This window comes from Athene cunicularia (assembly GCF_003259725.1).
Source record: "Athene cunicularia isolate RWA chromosome 8 unlocalized genomic scaffold, athCun1 chr8_part1, whole genome shotgun sequence".
Taxonomy (NCBI): domain Eukaryota; kingdom Metazoa; phylum Chordata; class Aves; order Strigiformes; family Strigidae; genus Athene; species Athene cunicularia.
Window position 1 is genome coordinate 258,946 of NW_020799109.1, and position 20,054 is coordinate 278,999.

Genomic DNA, 20,054 nt, shown 5'->3' on the forward strand with positions numbered 1-20,054 from the left:
GTCTCCTAGCAACGCGGGCAGCGCTGCCGCCATTGGCTGAGAGAAAACTCGCCTGGTTTCCTAGCAACCCGGGCAGCGCTGCCACCATTATCTGGGGGAAGCCCCGCCCCAGACGATCTCCTAGCAACCCGGGCAACGCTGCTGCCATTGGCTGGGAGAAGCTCTGCCCCCACCCTGTTTCCTAGCAACCCGTGCCGCAGTGCCAGCATTGGCTGAGCGAAGCCCCACCCCAGACGGTTTCCTAGCAACCCGGGCAGCGCTGCCGCCATTGGCCGAGCGAAGCCCCGCTCCCGCTGTCTCCTAGCAACGCCCGGGACGCCACCGGCGGTGCCGGGCAGCTGCGCTCATTTGAGGAGGAGAAGGCGAGGAGTGAGGAGATGACGAGAAGCATGGAGTTGGCGAGTAGTGAGTGAGGAGAGGGCGGCAAGCAGCATCAGGCCATGGCGAGCAGCGCCAGGACACGGCGGCCGGTCCCGCCGTCAGCTCCCAGGCGCAGCCGGAGCCAGCCCCAACAGGCTCCTCGGCACAGCTGCCCCTTGCCGTGCCCGGAGCGCCGGCACATTGACCTCAGCTGCCCGCCGCCAAGGTGAGTGGGGCTCGGCGGGCTCCGGGCATGGTGCTCATGGGCGCTCCGGAGGGCCCAGGGCCGGTCCGGGTGGGCTCCGGGGAGCAGGGAGGGGGGGGTCCGGTGTCCGGTTGAGTCGCTGTCCCTCCCGTGTGGTGCCAGGGGGTGGCAGCAGGGGGGACACGGGGGCCGCGGTGCAGTCGGGGTCACCCGTTGCACGTGAACGGGCCGTGTCCCGGTGTGGTTTCTGACAAGCATGGCAGTAGTAGTAGAGGTTAGTAACTGCGGAAGCCGGAGCGGTTCCTCGAGGTGAGGTCCAGAGAAAAAGGAGTCCTAGAAATAAATATATATATATAAAAGACGACTTTTTGGACGTACTGTGACACGACTGTGACAAACACTTTGTACAGTACTGTTTAAGACTGATTCTTCTCCTCAGCTGTATGGTTTTCTAACACACATTTTTGTCAGTTCTGCGCTTTTATCTCTTGTAGAGGATTTAGAGGTGACATTTAAATGTAGTTCTTAAATATTTAACTCTCTGGAAGAAAACTTCTCAGACATGAACTTCTGTTATCCTTTAGTTGATAACAGGTGCAGGAGCAGAGGACTGAATGAGACCAGGGGTCTGCTTTGCTCCAGAGCTTGTTTCTGACATCATGGGGTTAGAAAATCCGTGACATTTCTCCGATAACTTGCTCCTGGGGAGGCGCTGCCCAAGCCCCGGGTTGCGTTGCTCTGTGGCGCCAGCAATGAGCCCAGACCCATGCTGTGCACCGTGGTGCCCGGTGTGTCCCGTGCGCTGTCCCTGTGCCGCCCTCCTGGGCGGGAGGGGCCTTCCCCAGCAGAGAGCTCAGGGTGCTGGGGCATCTGGCTGCCTGCCTTCCAGGGGTTTAACGGGTCTTGGTTCAGGCCCAAAGCATTTCCTCATTCCCTCCAGTACCCTTCTGAACCTTTAATTTAATTCAGCATTTTTGAGGACCAGCCTGTTCATCATCTAAATGAGAAAATCATGTGCAGACTCCTTTGAAACAGAAGTTGCTACATCCCTCTGCTCAGGTGGGAGCAGCATTTTAGCTGGTTATATGGTCCATGAAATACTAGATGCAAGGAAGTAAATGAGAAGGAATTGGATCGACTTTCTCCTCAGCCACCGTATGCAGCTGCCAGGTGATACCATGAGTCCATCAGCACAGCCGATGTAATCTGGTGGTTTCAAAAGCGCATGCAAACAGTGGATTAAAAAAGTAATGTAGAAGAGTTGCTGTAGTACCAGTGTTTCATCAACGTGCATAACAGGATGAGCTAAATCGTTTGTTTGAAGTTTAATTTATTGTTGATAGGCTACCTGTGAGGTTATTGTGAAACCCCAGATCTCTTTGGTTTTTTTGATCTTTTTTAAAAAAGAAATTTCTTTTGTTGAGTACACCTTTGTGTCGGGGGAGGCAGCGGGTCTGCCGAATGCTGGACAGAGCGCAAACAGTTTCCCAGAATTGCAGAATCAACTAGGTTAGGAAGGACCTTGAAGATCATCTAGTCCAACTGTTAAAATTATAGAAACATTTCTTGTTGTCCTTGATTGCTGAGTTTGGCCTTGACCAGCTTGTTGTGTACCCCTGAGCAGCTGGAAAAGTCCCAGGGGAGCTCTGTGTCACCTGAGAAAGGAACTGAAGATAAGGAGGAAGAAGGGAAACACTGTTTGTCAGATACCCGAACAGTGGGGGATTTCAAGAAAAGTAGCCAATGAATAGACAAACAGCCACGTAACCAGTGAGACTGGTGTATGGAGAAAAGGAGCCTCTGCTCTGTGTAGCTGTGATGATTCCCCTCTGGCTGTCCAGGGATGCAGGACGTGCCTTGGGTAGAGCAGGGGAGGGTCCTGCTTGGATGGGCTGCGTGGTCTGGTTCTTCCTTTGTTGGTCTTGCAGCTTCTCACCAATAAATAGGAGAGAGATCAATTTGTTCACTTTGGATTGTTCAAGGGACGCATCAGAGAACCTTTAGCATATTGACACAGGAACTGGAAGAGACTTGGAGGCCTTGTGCTCATTTTTATTGCTCTGGATACAGAGGAGGACTTGGCACCCCTGCGCCAGGGCTCTGGGAAGGGGAGGAGCCCAGCAGAGCGTCCCGGAGTCTGCTGGGCCGAACAGCACCTCGGAGCCGTGGCAGTGCTGCCCGGTCGGTCTCTCTCAAGCCTTGGAAGCGCGCTCTGAAATCCCGGAAGGGTCTGTTATCCGGGGAGGCTGTCGTGGGGGTTGGTCTGGGAGCCCTCCAGGGCTGGGCTCTGCTGGAGCCTGTGCCTTGGCGGTGCTGCGCTGGCCGGGGCTGAGCTGCTCTGCCTGCTGTAGACGTCCCTTGTTTCTGACCGGAATCTTCCGGAGGTTGTAGGATGTTGCTTTTACATACTCTGATGGGCATTTACCTGACAAAATGTTGGGCATGATTCAACGAGACCGCATTTTGTGTGGCAAACTATTGGGCAGGTCTCTAATAATTTGGCTGTCAAGTGGCTTATATGCATCTGTGTTGCTTTTATTTCAGATTACTGGAAACCTATAGCAGTCTGAGAGACAAACACTTGGTTGGATATTTCAGCAGTGCCAGGATAAGAAATCACCTTCAGAGATCAGGACTGGTGAGACTGAAAAATTTCCTTTTCTGAGGAAAAAAAAAAAAGAATTATTTGTTTCTCTTAATATTGTGCAAGTCAAATCACTGGCAGTCCTGTTGTTCATTTGTTAGAGGTATGCGTTGTCATCGGTAAGAATTTGACCAGCCAAACACGTGCAATTCTGCTGTGCCAGATCAAAGCCACACGATCCCAGAGTTCTCCCCTACACCATATCCCCTGGCAGCATTGATTCTCTTAGGGTACTGATTCTCTTAGGTTTTTAGAATGTGACATCTAAGCGTCTTTGACTCTAATAGCTGTTTAAATAGCTTCAGGGTTATTTTTTGAAAAGGCTTTAATGAAGCTGAAGGATTTGGTAAAGGTGAATGCGCTGGACATTTTAAAATACCCTTATGCACTCTTGGGTGTGACTGTGTTTAGCACAAAGGCAGGTGTTTAACTGCCCTCTGCTGGCTTGGGCAGCAGCCCCTGGAGAGCAAGGCTGAGCCCGCAGCTTTTAGGAGATGGGACTGGGGCTCTCCTGCTCTCTTCAGCTGGCTGGTGGGGTCCATGGGGTCAAAGAAATGACAATTCTGTGCTCGGAAGTGAGTTCCAGCACCGTGGCAGAAGCAGAGGTGGTAACTAAGCAGGAAGAGAAAGCAGCCTTTCTGGGAAATTGGGCTCTGTTCAAAATCATGGCTTGTTCTGTCTTGTCCCTCTTAAGTTACATTATATTTGTTTACGGCAGATCACGAAGAGTGGAAGAATAATTCCGGAGAAGGAGTACCGGCTTAACACCCTGCGGGAAGAACATCTGCGATACGTACAGGAGTACCTGGCTGGCACAGTGTTTAATAAGGCCCTTGACACCGAGGTACGCATTCCCCAGCTCGGTGAGCCCTGTCAGGTACTCCCCCGCTGACAGCCAGGGCTCTTCACTCCTACTGGACTGTCTGGGGTAGCTGCGCCCTCGTGGTGCCCTGAAGGGCTCTGTCCTGCCGGGAAGAGGACAGTCGTTGTGCTTGACATCCCCGCGTGAAACCTCCACTGACCTCTGGTTGTTAGCCCGCCCCGCCAGCAGGGTGAGCGCTGTCCTGGCTCTCGCGCTGCCCTCCCGCGCTCGTCAGGCTGTGGGGTGATACTCACGGGGCTACTTGGCTTAAAAAAATTCTAGTCCAAACAAAGCTGTTGGAACAGGGTCATATATCTCACCTGAACACAAAATTCGGGCACGCTCCTGTTACGTATCAAGAATGGAGTTGGTCCCTACAACTTTACAGATGCTCAGTTGTTAATTGCTGATGTTAATTTGCAGAGGTGTCATGCAGATGGTTGAACCAACAGGGGCTTTGTCATAGGGCTCGGTGAGGGTAACGGCCGGGGAGCACCAGGTGATAAGCTGAGCAGAAGCAAGGGTTATTACCTTCACTGACATCTCATAGTGTCCACTGACGAGGTTTCTCTCTTACTTTGACAGCGTCATCATCAGCCAGGAGCAAAGAAGAAACCAGCAAGGAATGGCAGGAAGGAGAAGGTGCGGAATGTCAAGGTAAGGCTGGATGCTCCCGAGCGCTGGGGGTACGCGGCAGCTTTGCCTGGGGTTAAATCAGGGCTCTGGCCAGAGGCTCGCTGGGCCAAGGGCTCTGTCTCTAAGGTTTGTGGAAAAAAGTACAAGAAACGGGTAAGTAGAGGGTGATCCTGCCCTGGGTTACATCTCCTCCTTCCTCTGTCCAGCAGTCAGGAACTTCCATTCACGCACCTAATTCCTTTGGGATCTACTTATTATTTTGGTTCTGCAGTGTGCTTGGTTGCGGAATTTAATTAGGAGTTGTAGAAAATGGCACTTTCTCACATTTCTGCACAATAATTAATGTATCTGCTGTCTGATAATTCCGTTTGGTGCTCCATTGCTCTCCTTATGAAAAGAGTTAATAGCTGTTCTTTTCCAAGGCATTTGTAGTTTTACACACCTTTTTCATATTCTCAGCTTTCCAAGCTGAAGAGTCTCAGTCTATTGAGGCTTTCACCCATGAGCCATTCCAGGCTTCTCATTGCTGTTGCCAGTTTTCAGCCTTTCCTAGTTCTACTGTTTCTGTTTTGAAATGGGGAACCAGAACAGGATGAATAATTCAGGCTACGTGTTGCAGTTCTTGTAGTAATTCTAGACGCTCTCTGCTCTGGACTGCAGCTGCACACTGAGATCGTATTTTCAATTGTTTGCCTCTCCACACCCTAATTAGCAGAACCAGCATGTAAGTAATGAAAAGAGGTTTCAGAAGCCCTTGCTTTGGTGTCATGGAGGTAGAGCTTGGTTCTGTAGTTGTTAGTCATGGAAGTCCCACAGAAGTCCGTGGTTCTTCTCCCCTTGAAGTCACTTGGACTCACATGGGACAAATTGTTCTGATTCTGGCTGAAATATACTCAGCATCATATTTCTGTATTAGGAGCCTGTGTCCATCGAGAAGAATGCATTGTGAAGCTAGCTGCTGCTTGGAGCAGCTGAAAAGCAATGTCAAACCTTTCTGATTTTAAATAATACCTTTAAGTGGTAAAGGAAGGAGGAGATTTTCGTGACAGACAGCGATGGCTGTGGCAGTTGCACTGTTTACTGACTGAAGTCCTGCTGGCAGAGTCACTCCAGTGGCAGCCTGTGAATGGAGCCTGGACTTGGGTGATTTGGAACATAAACCCAAACTGCTTCCTTCAGTGGGGAGTGTAGGGGAGAGCCCTGCTGTCCTGTTTGGGCTGGGACAGCGTTAATTTTTCTTCTTAGTAGCTAGAATAGTGCTGTGTTTGGATTCAGTGTGGGGTTTGGTATCAGAAGAGTGCTGATAGCACAGGGATGTCTGCCATTGCTGCCAAGAGACCAAGGACTTTCCAACTGCCCCTGTCCTGCCCGCGGGCGAGTGCACAAGAAACTGGGAGGGGGCACGGCTGGAGCAGCAGCCCCAAACTGGGCAGAGAATATTCCTGATCGTGTAACGTCACGCTCAGGATGTGAAGGAGGGTCGGCTGGGAAGGGGTTGGTTCTCTCTCCTTCTGGGATGGCTTTGTCGGGTTCTTGGCTGCTCCGGGATCACCAGCTGGGAACGGGTGGGGTGTCAGCCAGTGGGCGGTGGCAGGCGCCTCCTGCGTTACCCGTTTATACTTTCTAATATTGTTGGTTTATTTCACTTCAGTTGTTAAACTGTTTCTATCTCAGCCGCGGAGTCTCCCCCCGTCTGCCCCTCCAGTTCCCTCTCCCGTGCCCCAGGGTTGGGGGTGAGTGAGCGGCTGCCTGGCGTTTGGCGGCAGGGGGCTTGAACCACGGCCCCGCAGCTGGGTGATCTGTGTCTGCTGCGGACCCGCGCCGGGCACAGGGACCGGCCTGCAGTTAGCAGTGTGATTTAACCCTCAGCTGTGGTGAATCCGGCTGAGTAGCTAACGTGAAAGGAAAGGAGAGACAGATGACTGAGCAAGGGAGGATGAGAGACTGAGCTGCCTTTTCCGGAAGGGTGCTCAGCCCCGTGTGGGGCTTTTGGAAAGAGAAGGGAGGGAGGGGCAGCAGCAGAGCAAGGAAGTGGCAGGTGCACTCAAAATTAGAAGAGAAAGAGACCTTCAGCCAAGCCAAGAACTGGGAGATACGCGGAAAGAGGCAGATGAATTGAATTTGGGAGGATCAGCAGCTGGAGAGGGCTGCAGGGGAATGAGTCAGAGGTGGGAACAGGTGTTTCCCCTCGTCCCTCTCCTTCTCCCCATGATTTCCTTTCCTTCCTTAAGCAGGCGTCCCCGTGTCACAGCTGTCCAGTGACAGGCAGCTGGCAGGCTGGCTCAGACACTGCTGTTAGAGCTGGCAGGCCGATGCTGACTTGCCTCTTTTACACAGTTTAGTACCTCAGAGACGTAATTTTATCTTGTAGGTGGAACCAGCCAGAAGACCAGCGGGAAGTGCCATGTTTATACGTGTCCCTCACCCACCAGCCTGTCCCAGAAGTCGTGGGCTCTTCCCTCCCATCTCCAGAGAACCAGCCGTTCGCTCCCGACAAGGGGTGAGTTTTATCAGCACCCGAAGGCGCTGGCGTGAGCACACACAGCGCAGGCCAGGCGTGCACGTAGGCCTGTGAGGTCTGGGCTTAGTCTAGAGCAGTGACTGCCCAACGTCCCTCCCCTGGGGCCGACCTCCTGTTAGCAGGGCTGTGTCATTAGAGAGAAGTCTGCAGAAGCTGATGTTGCAGGAATGGCACATCAGAACCTAGAAAAAAAGAAGTCTTTGTGATAAATCTGCTTTAATCCTTCCCTTTTCTCTGCCTTGTTGCCCAAGACTAGGCCAGTGTTAGTACATTGTCTTGTCAATGAGTGCTGTGGCTGTAGGCTGTTCACACACCTTCCAAAATCCTGAGAGCAACGGAGGTCTTTTAGGAAACATGTGAAGGGGTGAAGTACGACTAAAGCTCATCCTGAAGGCCGTGCTTTGGAGCTCAGGCTCAGAAACCTCTTCTTCTCTGTTAACAGGCAGAGGGAGAATGTTAATATACTCTTGAAATATAATGATGCTAACGTCTAAGGTCCAAGGTCAAATAGATAGTTCAGTTTTAACTGGATCTTGGTTTCGGTGAAGATTGTGGGTGCAGACTGAAGTGAGATTTTCAGTCCTGAGTAACCTCCTCTGCAGAGAGAGGACGCTTGGGCCTGTAGTTGTGTGTGATGGTGGACACCATGGCATCGACGCTGATCCAAGGAGCCTGCCTCTTCTGAGCCAGCCAGTTAACTCGGAGAAACAGGCTTTGAACTTGGTGTTCTGAGGGGTATACAAGGAAAAGGTGAACTAACGGGTCATAGAAATGCTGAGTGTTGAGCAAAGATAGGCCTGCTTTGGTGTGCATTCTCGGTGTGCGTGTGCTGGAGCACACGGCTGCGTGCCTGTGAGCTCACGTGAGGAGACAGCAGCAAAACCTGTACTTATGGTCAAGAGTTATTCTGGGTGCTCCAGTGTCTGGGTGCTCAGTGAGAGATGCCTAAAGGTGCCTGGCTCTTCGGAGGCAGACTAGAAAATTTAATTTCCTGAAGGTACTTGAGAATCGCTCATCACTTCCAAAGACCTCCATCAGTGCTGCTTTTTTTTTTTTTTTTTTTTTTCCCCTTATGATGCTGCTCTGCACTGGAAACTGTACACTGAGATTTTGTACCTGTTTTCTTTTTCCTTTTCTAGACTTGCAGAAGACCACATACAGCTCCACAGTACCTGCAGCAGTCCCTCCGTTTCCCACTTCTTCCCATCAGTGCTGCAGAAGAGGCTGTGAAGACTGCAACACCTGAAAAGAAGTGCCCGGCACCTAAACCCAGCCAACAGCCTGCTGGCAGGGTGAGGCCATAGTTCTGTCTGGAAATAACGTGATTTTAGGGACAGCTTTATAATACTGCTTTAGTACTGGAGTTCCCAGAACTGTATACTGCAGGCAGCATGCCTTCCAAACAGCCATCAGCTTTTACTTAAACTCTCCTTTTTAACGCCCCCTTAATTTTCAAGACATTGACTTACTGGTCAAATGCCCAGTTCTTGATCACAGGGAAGAAAAATGTGGTGACTTATTTTTTATAGTATAAAATCTCTGCATGCATAATTTTCTCCCTCCACATAGACTGTTATGTAGAGGGGGAGGCAGCCACCTGGTTAACTCCAAGAACTCAGGAATATTTTCACAGTCTTACAAGTTTTCATCTTCATCTACAGCTGCAAAGTAGCAAAAAACTTCTTTATTTTTTTTTACCATTCCTCCTGCTAAGTCAGTCTAGCAGGTTCAGAGAATGAGAGCTTTTTGGAGTAGCCAGACATGATCTGATACATACACAGTTACTTTCAGGTGAGATTTGGATTTCTGTTTTAGAAAGACATGGTGTGATCGGTTTTGTGTTAGGAGTTCCATGGGACTGGGGGATTTTGGAATGTGACCACTGCCTGGCAGACACTGGACGAGTAGCTTCCTCCTGCATTTGCTCTGTATGGTGATGGGCAGGATCCTTTCTCCAAGAATTTGCTGGCACTTTCTACTTAATGCTCCCTGCTGACCAAACAGCCAGATAGGTCACAGGGTATGCAGACATGGCGCAGAGCGCAGACCCAGCACACGCGGCGTTTGCAGAATTTATTCTCTAGAGGTGACTTTTGCTGTTCAGGACCCTGGGCCTCTGTTTGTGTCTCATCCTGAAGGAGGACTAGACCGCCACCACAAATGCGAGAAGCGTTTTGAACCACATCTTGTGTAATCGATGCCAAGCGATGTTACCTGCCAGCAGAGGGAACGCAGCAGGGCCGTGGGGTTCTGTCTGCCGGGGACCAGAACTCTGCACGGTTACAAGCGGTGCCCGGCTCACAGTGCCCTGTATACCTGTGGGGGTGACGATCCCAAGCAGTCTGCCTCGTGCTTTGCAAATTAAAAGAAAGGGTTTTAGCACAGAAATCTTTTCATGAACGCAATTGCAAGAACCGAGTTACGGAATTGTTCTAGAAGTACACACACGTCTTACTAGGTGTAAGGAGCTGTCAAACCATGGTTGGTTCAATGCGCTCGGTCGCTGGTTTTGCATAACCTATTTAACCTGGTTAAAATCTTTTCACAGGAGGAGAGGCGTGAAGGCCCAAATGTGGTGGAAGGCACGACTGACAGGTCTCCCATCGTTTTTGGTCTGATACCAACGCCACCTCCACCCCAGCAAAAAGATGGAAAGACACTGAGAAGTGGGGTGACAAGAGGGAGGCAGTTGCGTCCCATCAGTGTGCCCACTGAGGCAGAGCACAGTCTGAGGAAGGTAAGTTAGCTCTGTCTACTTCTCTGTTTAGGTACAGGTATATAATCTTCCTTGTTGGTGTATTTGCCTAGTGCTGAATGATGTGTCTACCTAGTTTGCATAAAGATTCACTGAATTTTTGAAAGAAAGAAAATTCCTAACTCCTGAAATACGTAACTGCCACCCATCTCTCTATATACTAAAATGTTTGGTGTTTTTCATCAGCTGGGGGAAAAAAAATGTCTTGAACAGGAAAACCATGGGGACTCTTACTTAAAGCTTTCTGGTTTAGTTAATCTGCTCCTGTCTCTGACCGTATCTGGTACCAGGACTTCAGAGGGGTATGTGAAGTGCCTTGAGCGTATGGAAACTTCATCTCTTACACTAGATCTCCAGCCGGGTTTGACTCCTGTGCAGGGAATTGTAGGAACCCCGGATTGGGAGGCATGATACAGGTCATGGTCCCTGCAATTCTGGGCAATTCGATGCAGTGGATTTTCAGTTTGAAATATTCTCCTCCCCTTCTGCATATTACAAAGCTCTTCCCAATTTAAGCAGCTCAAGGCCTGTCTTAAAAGATGAAGCCTCAAGTGTACGCCACGCGTACATGCTCTTTGTGCCCACCTTTTGTTAGAGTTGGAAGCTGAATGCATTTTTTGTGTATTTCCAGCTGCAGAGTTCTGGAGTGGTCCCCAGGTCCCCGGCACCCAGCGGCCCATGTGTCACCATGGCTGCTGTGGGGGAAAACCTCTCTGTACCTGGCAAGACTGCTGGGGACAGGAGTGACATCGCAGTCCGTCAGCAGCCCTGTGGAGAGGAGAACCTCTCTGTTCACAGAGACAGCCCGTTGGAAGGAGGTAAGGGTGAAGACTCAAAGAGTTCATACTGATTCTGGCCATTTTAATTTTTTTTTTGGCTAAAATGTTGGTGTGGGATCAAAATGACTTCAGCTGAGCTCAGTCAAGGTATATGCATCCAGGGATTTTTATACCATCTGCCTCCACGGTAAATCTGGATCTACTGTTTCACGATTGAAAGTGAGGTTAGAATTACTTCTGCAAATTATGGTGGAAGGAAATTAGAGAACTAATTTAACAAAATACTGTAGCTTAGGTTAATTTCCTATAGAGCTGTGTGGTTAATAAAGTAGTATTAGTAGTAGCAAACTGTCCTTAAATAGGGGTTTTCTGTTTCTGACTTGCTACCACACAGCAGTGCTTAACGCTCTGCAAGGCGGTTGCTGCTGGGTTACTCTGACCGTCTTGTGCGTTGCTTTTGTTTTGGTTTGCATTCAGAATTGAGACAGTAAAGCCAGTAACGTGCTGTTCCCTGAATAATGCTGAAGCCTTCAAAGATGTTTGCTTCTGGAGCCCCTCTCTTGTGTGAAAGAAACTTTAGTTTAGGCACTTTCACCGCTAGGCTCAGATGAGTTGAGCAAGGACTACTGAAGAAGAACCTTGCAAACCTAGAGGACAGAATGTGATGCTGTATCAATGGAATGTGTCAGGCTAGTGATCTGGTCCTGAGCTGGCCTAAGACAATAGTGTTGTCCTTTATTAGCACAATTCCCGTGTGCTTACATCCAACACACACGGTTTCGTGGCTCTGGGCTTGGACAGAGATCCCCTGTCCAACACAGACAGATAGTCCGAATGGTAAGGGGGTAACGGCGTTTGCTCCTTAGTCCAGTCCTGTTCACCTCTGCTGCCAGGAGACTACCTGAGATTCTGGGGTGGTGCAGGTCAAGGAAGGACAAGAAAAATCATTGAATCCTAAGAATTACGGGTAGGAACGACGCCCTAAAATGCATAGAGATTTGTCCCCATCTACCTGGAGGTTACCTAGGTAAATTTTATAGCAAATTAAGAATTGTCATGAAACCAAGTATAGAGCAATGAAAGAATTGGTTCTCAGTCCATTCTTGGGCCTCCGAGGGTCATTCCCAGGGTGGTGTTGGGAGGAGACTGATAGGCACTGTTCTGGTTTTGTCCCGCTGAGACCCATCTGACTGAGTTTCTCCTAACCGGTGCTGTCATTAGCAGTGCAGAACTAATTTATTAGAGAGAATTGCATAGGCTGAAGAAAGCAAAAGGTGCAGAGTGCTCCCCTGGGGTGGTTCAGTTGCAGTCTGAGTGCGGGCAGATCAAAATGGTGGTGTGACGGGGTCTGTCAGAAGCGTGGAAGTACCCGGGGTGGGCTCCTGCTCTGTCTTTTCTGATCTCGCTGTGCTCTTCGCGCTAGTCCCAAGAGAGAGAATTGCTGTCAGCGGCGTTTGTCACCCGGCCCCAGGCTCTGTGTTTCGAAAGACTGTCAGTTCTGTTTTGTCAGATGTATGACTTGTCTGTGAAGCATCACAATCACGGCATTTACAGAGCACTTATTTTTAGATAAGCTTAGGTCTTCAGTCACTTAAGTTGGGGAACTGAGGATTCATCAGAACTATAGTTGAGAGCTTCACATAGACATTTTTTAAAAAAAACCCTATTCATAGAACCATAACAATTTTATGTCTATAAACCAGTATTGCTGCTCCGGTGTTGAAACCCCTGCAGGCTGCCTGACAAAAGCAATCTCACCACTTTGTGAAAATGTTGTGGAAGGTGGCTGCTCCATGGTTCAGTAGATGCCACGGCATGAATTTTCCCTGGATTTTTTAATGGTTGTCTCTGGTTTTAATCTACCTCAAAAAATTATTGCTGGTGAAGATTGACATGGCTCCAATCTGGTCTGCCCTAACGTTTCAAATTTTAAACCAAGCTGAGGCAGTTGGATGACTTCTGCTCCCCTTTCGCTTCTTAATGGCTTCTCCCAAGCTCATCTCCTGGTGAGCAGTGGCCTAATGGGCGGTGAGGAACCTTCAGCATGGTCTTGGTTCCCTCCAGGAAGGTTTATGGTCCCTGCACCCCGAGCCGTGCATTGCTGGGAGCTGTACTGGCAGGTCACCTTAAGCTTCCGCTCCCCAGCAGCAGAGAGTCTGAAAAGCAAAGAAACCCACAGGGTAACACTGACCTCAGTCTGCACTGCTGCTCTTCCCTTTCCTTCTGCCATCCCCTCGGGTCCGACAGCAGGCAGGAACAGGCGTCTCTGTTGGTTTTAAATCGCTAGCTGTGCACAGTCGTACTTTGGCACATTAATCCAGGGTGTTCTAAGTTTTTTTTTCTGGTCAGCTGGGAGCCTTTGGATCTCCTTCCTCTATGTGAGCCCAAGAGCACAGTCGTGTAAGGTGTGTTGTCTTTCATCTGGAGAGTGTATACAGGAGGCTGGAGGTTCCTTCTCGTCTCTGGTCTGTCAGCTCTTGTCTTTTCCCTCAATGATTCTTCCTCAGATGAAACTGCATCTGCCTCAGTCTCCTCACCTGGCTGCAGACAACTGTCGATACCATTTAGTTCAGAGCCTGGTGGTCTTCATGTGTTGGTCTTCACACGGGTCTGCGTTTCCCATGCAGAGAGCAGGGTAGAGAAGATGTAGTTCCTGGGCAGCCCGACTTCTGTGGCAACTGTCCCCCTGGATCGGGGTTGAAACATGTTTGCTTCCCGGGCAGGTGGTCTTTGGAAAGACCTGAATCTCCTAGTTGTTACCTTCTCAGGTTCCACGGTGCCTCATTTGGAATACTTTAATGCTGAAACAGCCTCACGGTTGTCGTTATCATTCTGCCCAAGGCAAGACCTCACTTTACAGAAGGGAATACTTTGTAAGCAGCAGCCACAGTAAATGAACTGCTCTTTCTGCTCATGAAGCAGGTAGACAGGCAGCCTATACCATGCACCACACAGCATTTGGTTTCTTTCAGGCAAAGTGAACATAGCATCTATATTACAGGGACCAGCAAAATCCATTACATTGGACTCAGTCTGATATAAGCAGCCGGACAGTTTGGACACTGTACTTTTGTGGAGACAGGAATCTTTACTCTGAGCTGGGATGACAGTTTGGGATGTTTTCATTTTGTACCCGAACTTCCCTTAGCAATTTTAAAAATGATTTCATGTTACTGATTTTTGTAGTGGACTTGAGCTCTTCCAGATTCAGGAGGTAGGATTTTCAGTGAGTGGTGTGAAAGTATAGTAGTGACTGATAACTGACATTGTAATATATATATATATATGTGTGTGTGTGTGTGTGTGTGTGTATAAAAGAAGAAAAAATTTAAAAGGTAAGGTACAGAAAGCTAGTGGTAAACATAAGGAAGAAACCTGGTGCAAGATGTGTCTTGGACGAAGGCATGATTGCTTGTATTGCAAAAAGTAGAGCGTTGAATTTTGAAGTGTGGTCCAGTGTTCAGCGATGCGGGGTCTGGTGGCAGGAAGCCACCTGCTCTGTCCTCTCCCTCGCCGACCTCCCTCCTCTCTCTGGAAGCTCTCTTCCCAGCCTGTCCTGCCTGCTCCTGGCTCCTGCACTGTCTGCAGCCACCTGAGCTGCCTTGTGCACCTTCCACTCCCTCTGCGGAGACCTGGGAGCGAGTCGGGCCGGGCTCTGAGGGGCAGGAAGGGAGGGGTGGCTGCGGGGAGCAGTGGGGCCAGGGGAGGGTTGTGGCAAGCCGGACACAAGCTCCACTTGGCTGGCAGAGACAGGACGGGCAAGTAGTGTCCTCCAGGCCTGGAGTCTCCTCTGTCTGCCATCCCAGAGACGGGCTCTGGGTGCACAGGCGGTTGCACCAGCAAGCAGCAGAAAGCAGGAACTGTGGGGTGCAGCAGTAGTGCAGGGGGGTAAAACAAATCAAAAGGAGTGGGAGATGACTTGGGGCAAGAGAGCCTTTACGCAGTTTGGGAAAGACATTGCTCTTGTTCCTTTTGGTGGCACAGACCTTCTCTCCTCTTAAGGAAACGGCACCTGCCATGTTTGTACAGAACAGCGGTGCCGCAGCACAGGCTGCTGGGGGCCTGTCCCGGGACAGACCCCACAGACCGAATTCAGTGAGGGCATTGCTGTGAAATTCCCAGGGGCAGGAATCGACCTTGTGTTATTCCCCTGATGTAATTACAGAATCCATGGGAAGCAATGACACGAATAGCTGAGTATTCTTTTTCCTCTGTGTGTGTATTTTACATGAGCAATTTACCAACTATTTCTTAACTTTTGAGCGTTACTGTCAAGCTTCTAGCTACTTCGTAGACACACCTGGGCTCCCCGCTAGGCAGGTGGGGGAAGGGGGAGAGTACAGAGGGCAGGCAGAGCTGTCAGAGTTGAAAGATGGTCATGCATCAGCATTTTGGCTTAAATTAGTTATGCCAGATGCCAGAACAGCAGCACTAGAAACGTAGTGAGAGCAAAGGTACATGATGAGAAGCAGCACAGCAAGCTTTCTTCTTGTCACCATGTTGATGTCCCCTCATTGCTTGGTAGAGATATCATCTTTAATAATAACCCTGTAAAACAGCCTGAACACTAACACAAATCTCAATTAAAAAGTATTATATTGATTATTATTTAATAGCACCAGATGGAGTGTTCTTGGCAGAAGGAACAAGAACACTTAATGTGCAGGAAGCAGCAGAAAAAAGTGGCATGGGAAGGGCAGATGGTAGGGGAGACACAAGCACCTGAGGAGGCAGATTTTGTTGAAGAGGAAGAAGTTTGCACCAAAGAGGCAGGAGAAGAAGTGGAATGGGTGGGAGATTTTCTGCCCCAGGAGGAAGAAGTGGCTGTGCTGCAGGCAGAGGGTCAGCTTGTGGTGGAGGAATCTGCTCCTGAAGAGAGTGCCGTGGCATAGGGAGATCCGAAAGGACAGGCGACAGGGAAAGGAAAGGAGTTTGGCACAGAGGTGGCACCTGGGGAACAGGGAGTTCTGGTGGAGGGGATGGAGAACTAGGCAGAACGCGAACAGCAGGGAAGTGGGGAAGAGGAGCTGTCAGGGGCAGGGGAAGACCTTGGCCAGGAGGAAGGCAGAATGCAGCCCGAGGAGCTGGGGAGGGCTGAGGACCTCTCTCAGAGTGATGATGAGGACTCTGGCGTAGAGGAATCGGAGGGAGAGAACATGAAGGAGGGAGGTTTTTCAGGGGAAGATGAAGTGGCAAGTGCTGAGTCTGAGGGAGAGGAGGACCTGGAGGAGGGAGAATTTGACGAGAAAGACCTGATGATTACTCTTTCTGCAGGAGATGAGAATCTGGAGGAGAGAGAAGTGGAAGTGAGAGATGGGAAGAGCGCTCTTTCTGCAGAAGATGAGCCCCTGCAGGAGAGCGAAGTAGAAGGGAGAGACGTGAAGAGTGCTCTGTCTGCAGAAGATGAGCCCCTGCAGGAGAGTGGCGTGGAAGGGAGAGACATGAAGAGCGCTCTGTCTGCGGAAGATGAGCCCCTGCAGGAGAGCAACGTGGAAGGGAGAGACCTCGCGAGCGCTCTGTCTGCAGAAGATGAGCCCCTGCAGGAGAGTGAAGTGGAAGGGAGAGACCTCAGGAGCGCTCTGTCTGCAGAAAATGAGGATCTGCAGGAGAGCGAAGTGGAAGAGAAAGAGCTGGCGAGTTCTCTGGCTGCAGGAGATGAGGACGTGAAGGAGAGTGAAATGGAGGAGAGAGACATCGCGAGCGCTCTTTCTGCAGAAGATGAGCCCCTGCAGGAGAGCGAAGTGGAAGGGAGAGATGTGAAGAGCATACTGTCTGCAGAAGATGAGCCCCTGCAGGAGAGCGAAGTGGAAGGGAGAGACGTGAAGAGCGCTCTGTCTGCAGAAGATGAGCCCCTGCAGGAGAGCGAAGTGGAAGGGAGAGACGTCAGGAGCGCTCTGTCTGCAGAAAATGAGGATCTGCAGGAGAGCGAAGTGGAAGAGAAAGAGCTGGCGAGTGCTCTGGCTGCAGGAGATGAGGATCTGCAGGAGAGTGAAGTGAGAGACATCACCAGCGCTCTTTCTGCAGTAGATGAGGACCTGCAGGAGAGCGAAGTGGAAGGGAGAGACCTCGCGAGTGCTCTGTCTGCAGAAGATGACGCCCTGCAGGAGAGCGAAGTGGAAGGCAGGGACCTGGCGAGCGCTCTCTCTGCAGAAGATGAGGCCCTGCAGGAGAGCGAAGTGGAAGGCAGGGACCTCGCGAGCGTTCTCTCTGCAGAAGATGAGGCCCTGCAGGAGAGCGAAGTGGAAGAGAGAGAGTTGGCGAGTGCTCTGGCTGCAGGCGATGAGCACCTGGAAGAAGGAGGAGTGATGGGAGCAGGAGGGGGCGAGATTGAGTGGGGCAGTGGTGTCAGCTGAGAGAGGGGGCTCTCTATTAAACAGCCAACCACCAAAAATAATAAATTATTATTAACACAGGCAACTAGCTCTCCGTAAATTACAGGTTCGAATGTCTGTGAGAGGAGAACAGAACAGCTTTCTAGGGTTTAAGGGCCACCCAAAACGCAGAACAAAGGCCCCCTCCCTGGGGTTTAACACCAACCCCGAACGCTCTCTCACTCACCTGACAAGTGAGGGCGCTCACCCTCGAGGATCTGCTCAGGGCAGCGTCCTGACCCCAGGGGAGAGTCCTCAACCGGAGCTGCTGCTCCAGGGGATGAGCTCCGAATGGCTCCCCAGGGACTCCATTTATCCCCAGGCCCAATCTGACCTGGGGTCAATAGCGGCTCCCATTGGCCCAAAGCCCCAGTTGCCATGAGGCCCTGAGAACAGGGGCAGCCCAAAGCTGCTACACCTCAGCAGCCAAGAAGCTCTGCTTTCATTGGGCGGATGCGCCTGGCACAGGGATGGGGAAGGGGCAGCTGATGGAGCTCGCGCGCAAGGGGTCAGCCAGGAGGGTGTGAGGGAAGGGGCCGAGAACCAAGGCGAGGCGGGGGGGAAGTGGGGCACAGGACATCTCGTGCTCCCTCGGCACGGAGACCCGTGTGAGTCATGTCCCTTGGAGAGCAGCCGATGGCAGAAACATCCTGAGCCGGAGCCGAGGCCAGAGCAGGCAGGGTAAAAGCTGAGGGGAACAACCAGGCCTCTGCGACAACAGGGGAGAGGGGGTAGTGCAGGGAGCGGCTGAGGACACGAGCAGAGGAAGGACAGTCCCCTGGAGCCGGCCCAGATGCCCTGGGAGCTTCTGGCAGGGCCAGAGGAGCAGCAGCCCCGTGAGGTGAGTCCCGTGCGGGTCGGGCGCTGCCCCGCGCCCGGTCAGGTCCCGGGCTGATCCCTGCAGGAGCGGCAGGTGCAGCCCTTGGCCCCGCTCCTTACACTTCCCTTAAGTATCTGCTGTTGGCCGCTGGGTAGGGGATGGTAAATCCTTTTGGGGCGGCGTCTTCTGTCCCCTTCCCTGTTCCCGAAATCTTGCAAATCCTTTGGTTCTGGTGCTACGCTGGCCGCCCCTCACCCCTTGCAGGGCAGCCCCAGGTCAAGGGCAGCCCCAGCCCCTCTGCCTGCTTTGGCAGGTGCTCCTGGTAAATCTGTTACCGTTGTGTATCAGTAGCTCAAAGCTTATCACCTTTTTTGTAAAGCTGATGTTTTGCCTGTTATTTTGTAGGTGCCCTCAGTACAGCTCCAGGATGGGGAAGAAACTCCAAGCTTTCTCTGCTGCTGCTTCAGTGCTCTGTCCTGCAACATGTACACAAACGCTGTAGATTTGTGCCGGTTGGGGTGATCTTTATTTTACTCTGCGAGTACCACAACCATCTATCACGCTTTGCTGGACCAGCTTCTCTGTGCGGAGCAGACACCTGAAATGCTCCAACCCTGATGCATCGCTCCCTCGTGCTTTCAAGGACAGTAACAGCAAGGATTATCCTTCAGCTCTCAGGCTCGCTCTCCTAAAACACGGAGCAATATTGGACTGGCCGAGCCTCCCCCCTTCCCTGGGCACTGCTCGCTTCTGATGGTGATGGCTGCTGGGGGCAGGGGGGTAGATGTGCTTTCTGTGTTGTTAATTGTTGAGTAAGAGGTTTCACGTTCGTGTCCATCTGTGTCCGTGCTGTGTTATCTGTCTGTTGTCTGTGGATGTTTTGCTGAGCCGGGGCTGTGTCTCTGCTGGGCACGGGGCCCTGGCGCACGCTGGCGCTTCCGACGAGCGCGTGGGGGGTGCTCAGCAGAGGTGGGGGACGGACGGTCCAGGGGTCTTTAGGTTGGGGGCTGCCTCCACCCCAGGCTGCAGGCGAGCGACCCTCGGGCGTGTGCGGGAGGGCTGTGCTCTCCTCGGGGACTCTGTCGCTGGCCACGCTTCAGGGCCCTCCCTGGTCTTGGAAACGTTGAGAACTGTTAAACCCCAGCAACTCCAGCTCATATTTACAAATGGTTCAAGCCGGGCCTTTGCTCCTGCTGGGCTCAGGCAGGAGTAGCTCGCTGCGGTCGGTGTAGAGCGGTCCCAGCCCCGTGCTGGCTGCGGATCTCAGCTGCCGGAGCCCCCCCGGCTCTTGCCCAGCCCCAGGGGCTCCCCGAGGCCCCGCGGCACCTGCCAGGCCTTGCTCGGTGGCTGCAGGATGCTCTGCCCCAGCGGGGCCATCGCTGCGTGTGCAGGGCGGGAAACGGCTGAGACGGGCGGGATTTTGGGCGGATGTGACACAGAGTCACTGAGGATCAGTCTGCATGGGAGAGGAACTTTAAATGTGTCAAGTAATTGGTGTTTGTTCCCTCCTGTGCTAAAGACGGTTGCCTTTGTGTTTCCAGTCTGGCCACCAGGGAGTGCTTTGAAACAGAAAAGTAGACAGAAAAGACTATAGCAGCTTCACAGTGCTCAGCAGTTTAAAAGAAAACGTGACATGGCGCGGTCCTGGGTGAAACGTTTGCTCCATGCAGGATGTGCGGTGTCTGCTTACGAGGCGTTTGACCCCTCAACAATGGTCGTTTAACCAGGGAACGTCCACCAAACCAGAGGTGGCTTGTTCGCTGGCCCGGGACGTTCTCAGTGTTGTTCAGTGTCAGGAAAGGGCAGTAAATAGCGAACATGTGTTTGCATGCTCTACAGCTGAACACGCCTGGTACGCCAAGCATTCAGACTCTGAGTCCAGGGCGGTGACCTCCATAGGGCGGCTCTCGGCGCACGTGTGCACACTGGATCATCTGCCTGGGTCTGCGGACAATCCTGTAGCAGCGTGTGTAGCTCTTGGACGTTTTGCACGTGCTTTCATTATTCATTATATATATTTCTTAAGAACAGGAGCTGCCAGTCAAGTAGGGCCCGATCTCTTCCGAAATCAGGTAGGTGCGAGTCCTGTGAATGGAAGAAT

At 51.5% G+C, this 20,054-nt stretch overlaps 1 protein-coding gene across 1 annotated transcript in view; it reads left to right on the plus strand.

The window, feature by feature from the left end:
• Positions 1 to 17,115, plus strand: part of CRYZ (crystallin zeta) — a 22,793-nt gene extending 5,678 nt beyond the window's left edge. The window contains exons 8-11 of the mRNA XM_026853836.1: positions 9,777 to 9,965; positions 10,615 to 10,801; positions 16,037 to 16,354; positions 16,544 to 17,115. Of these exons, the coding sequence (XP_026709637.1) occupies positions 9,777 to 9,965; positions 10,615 to 10,801; positions 16,037 to 16,354; positions 16,544 to 17,115 (1,266 nt within the window). The remainder of the gene's footprint in view (positions 1 to 9,776; positions 9,966 to 10,614; positions 10,802 to 16,036; positions 16,355 to 16,543) is intronic.
• The last annotated feature ends 2,939 nt before the right edge of the window (positions 17,116 to 20,054 follow it).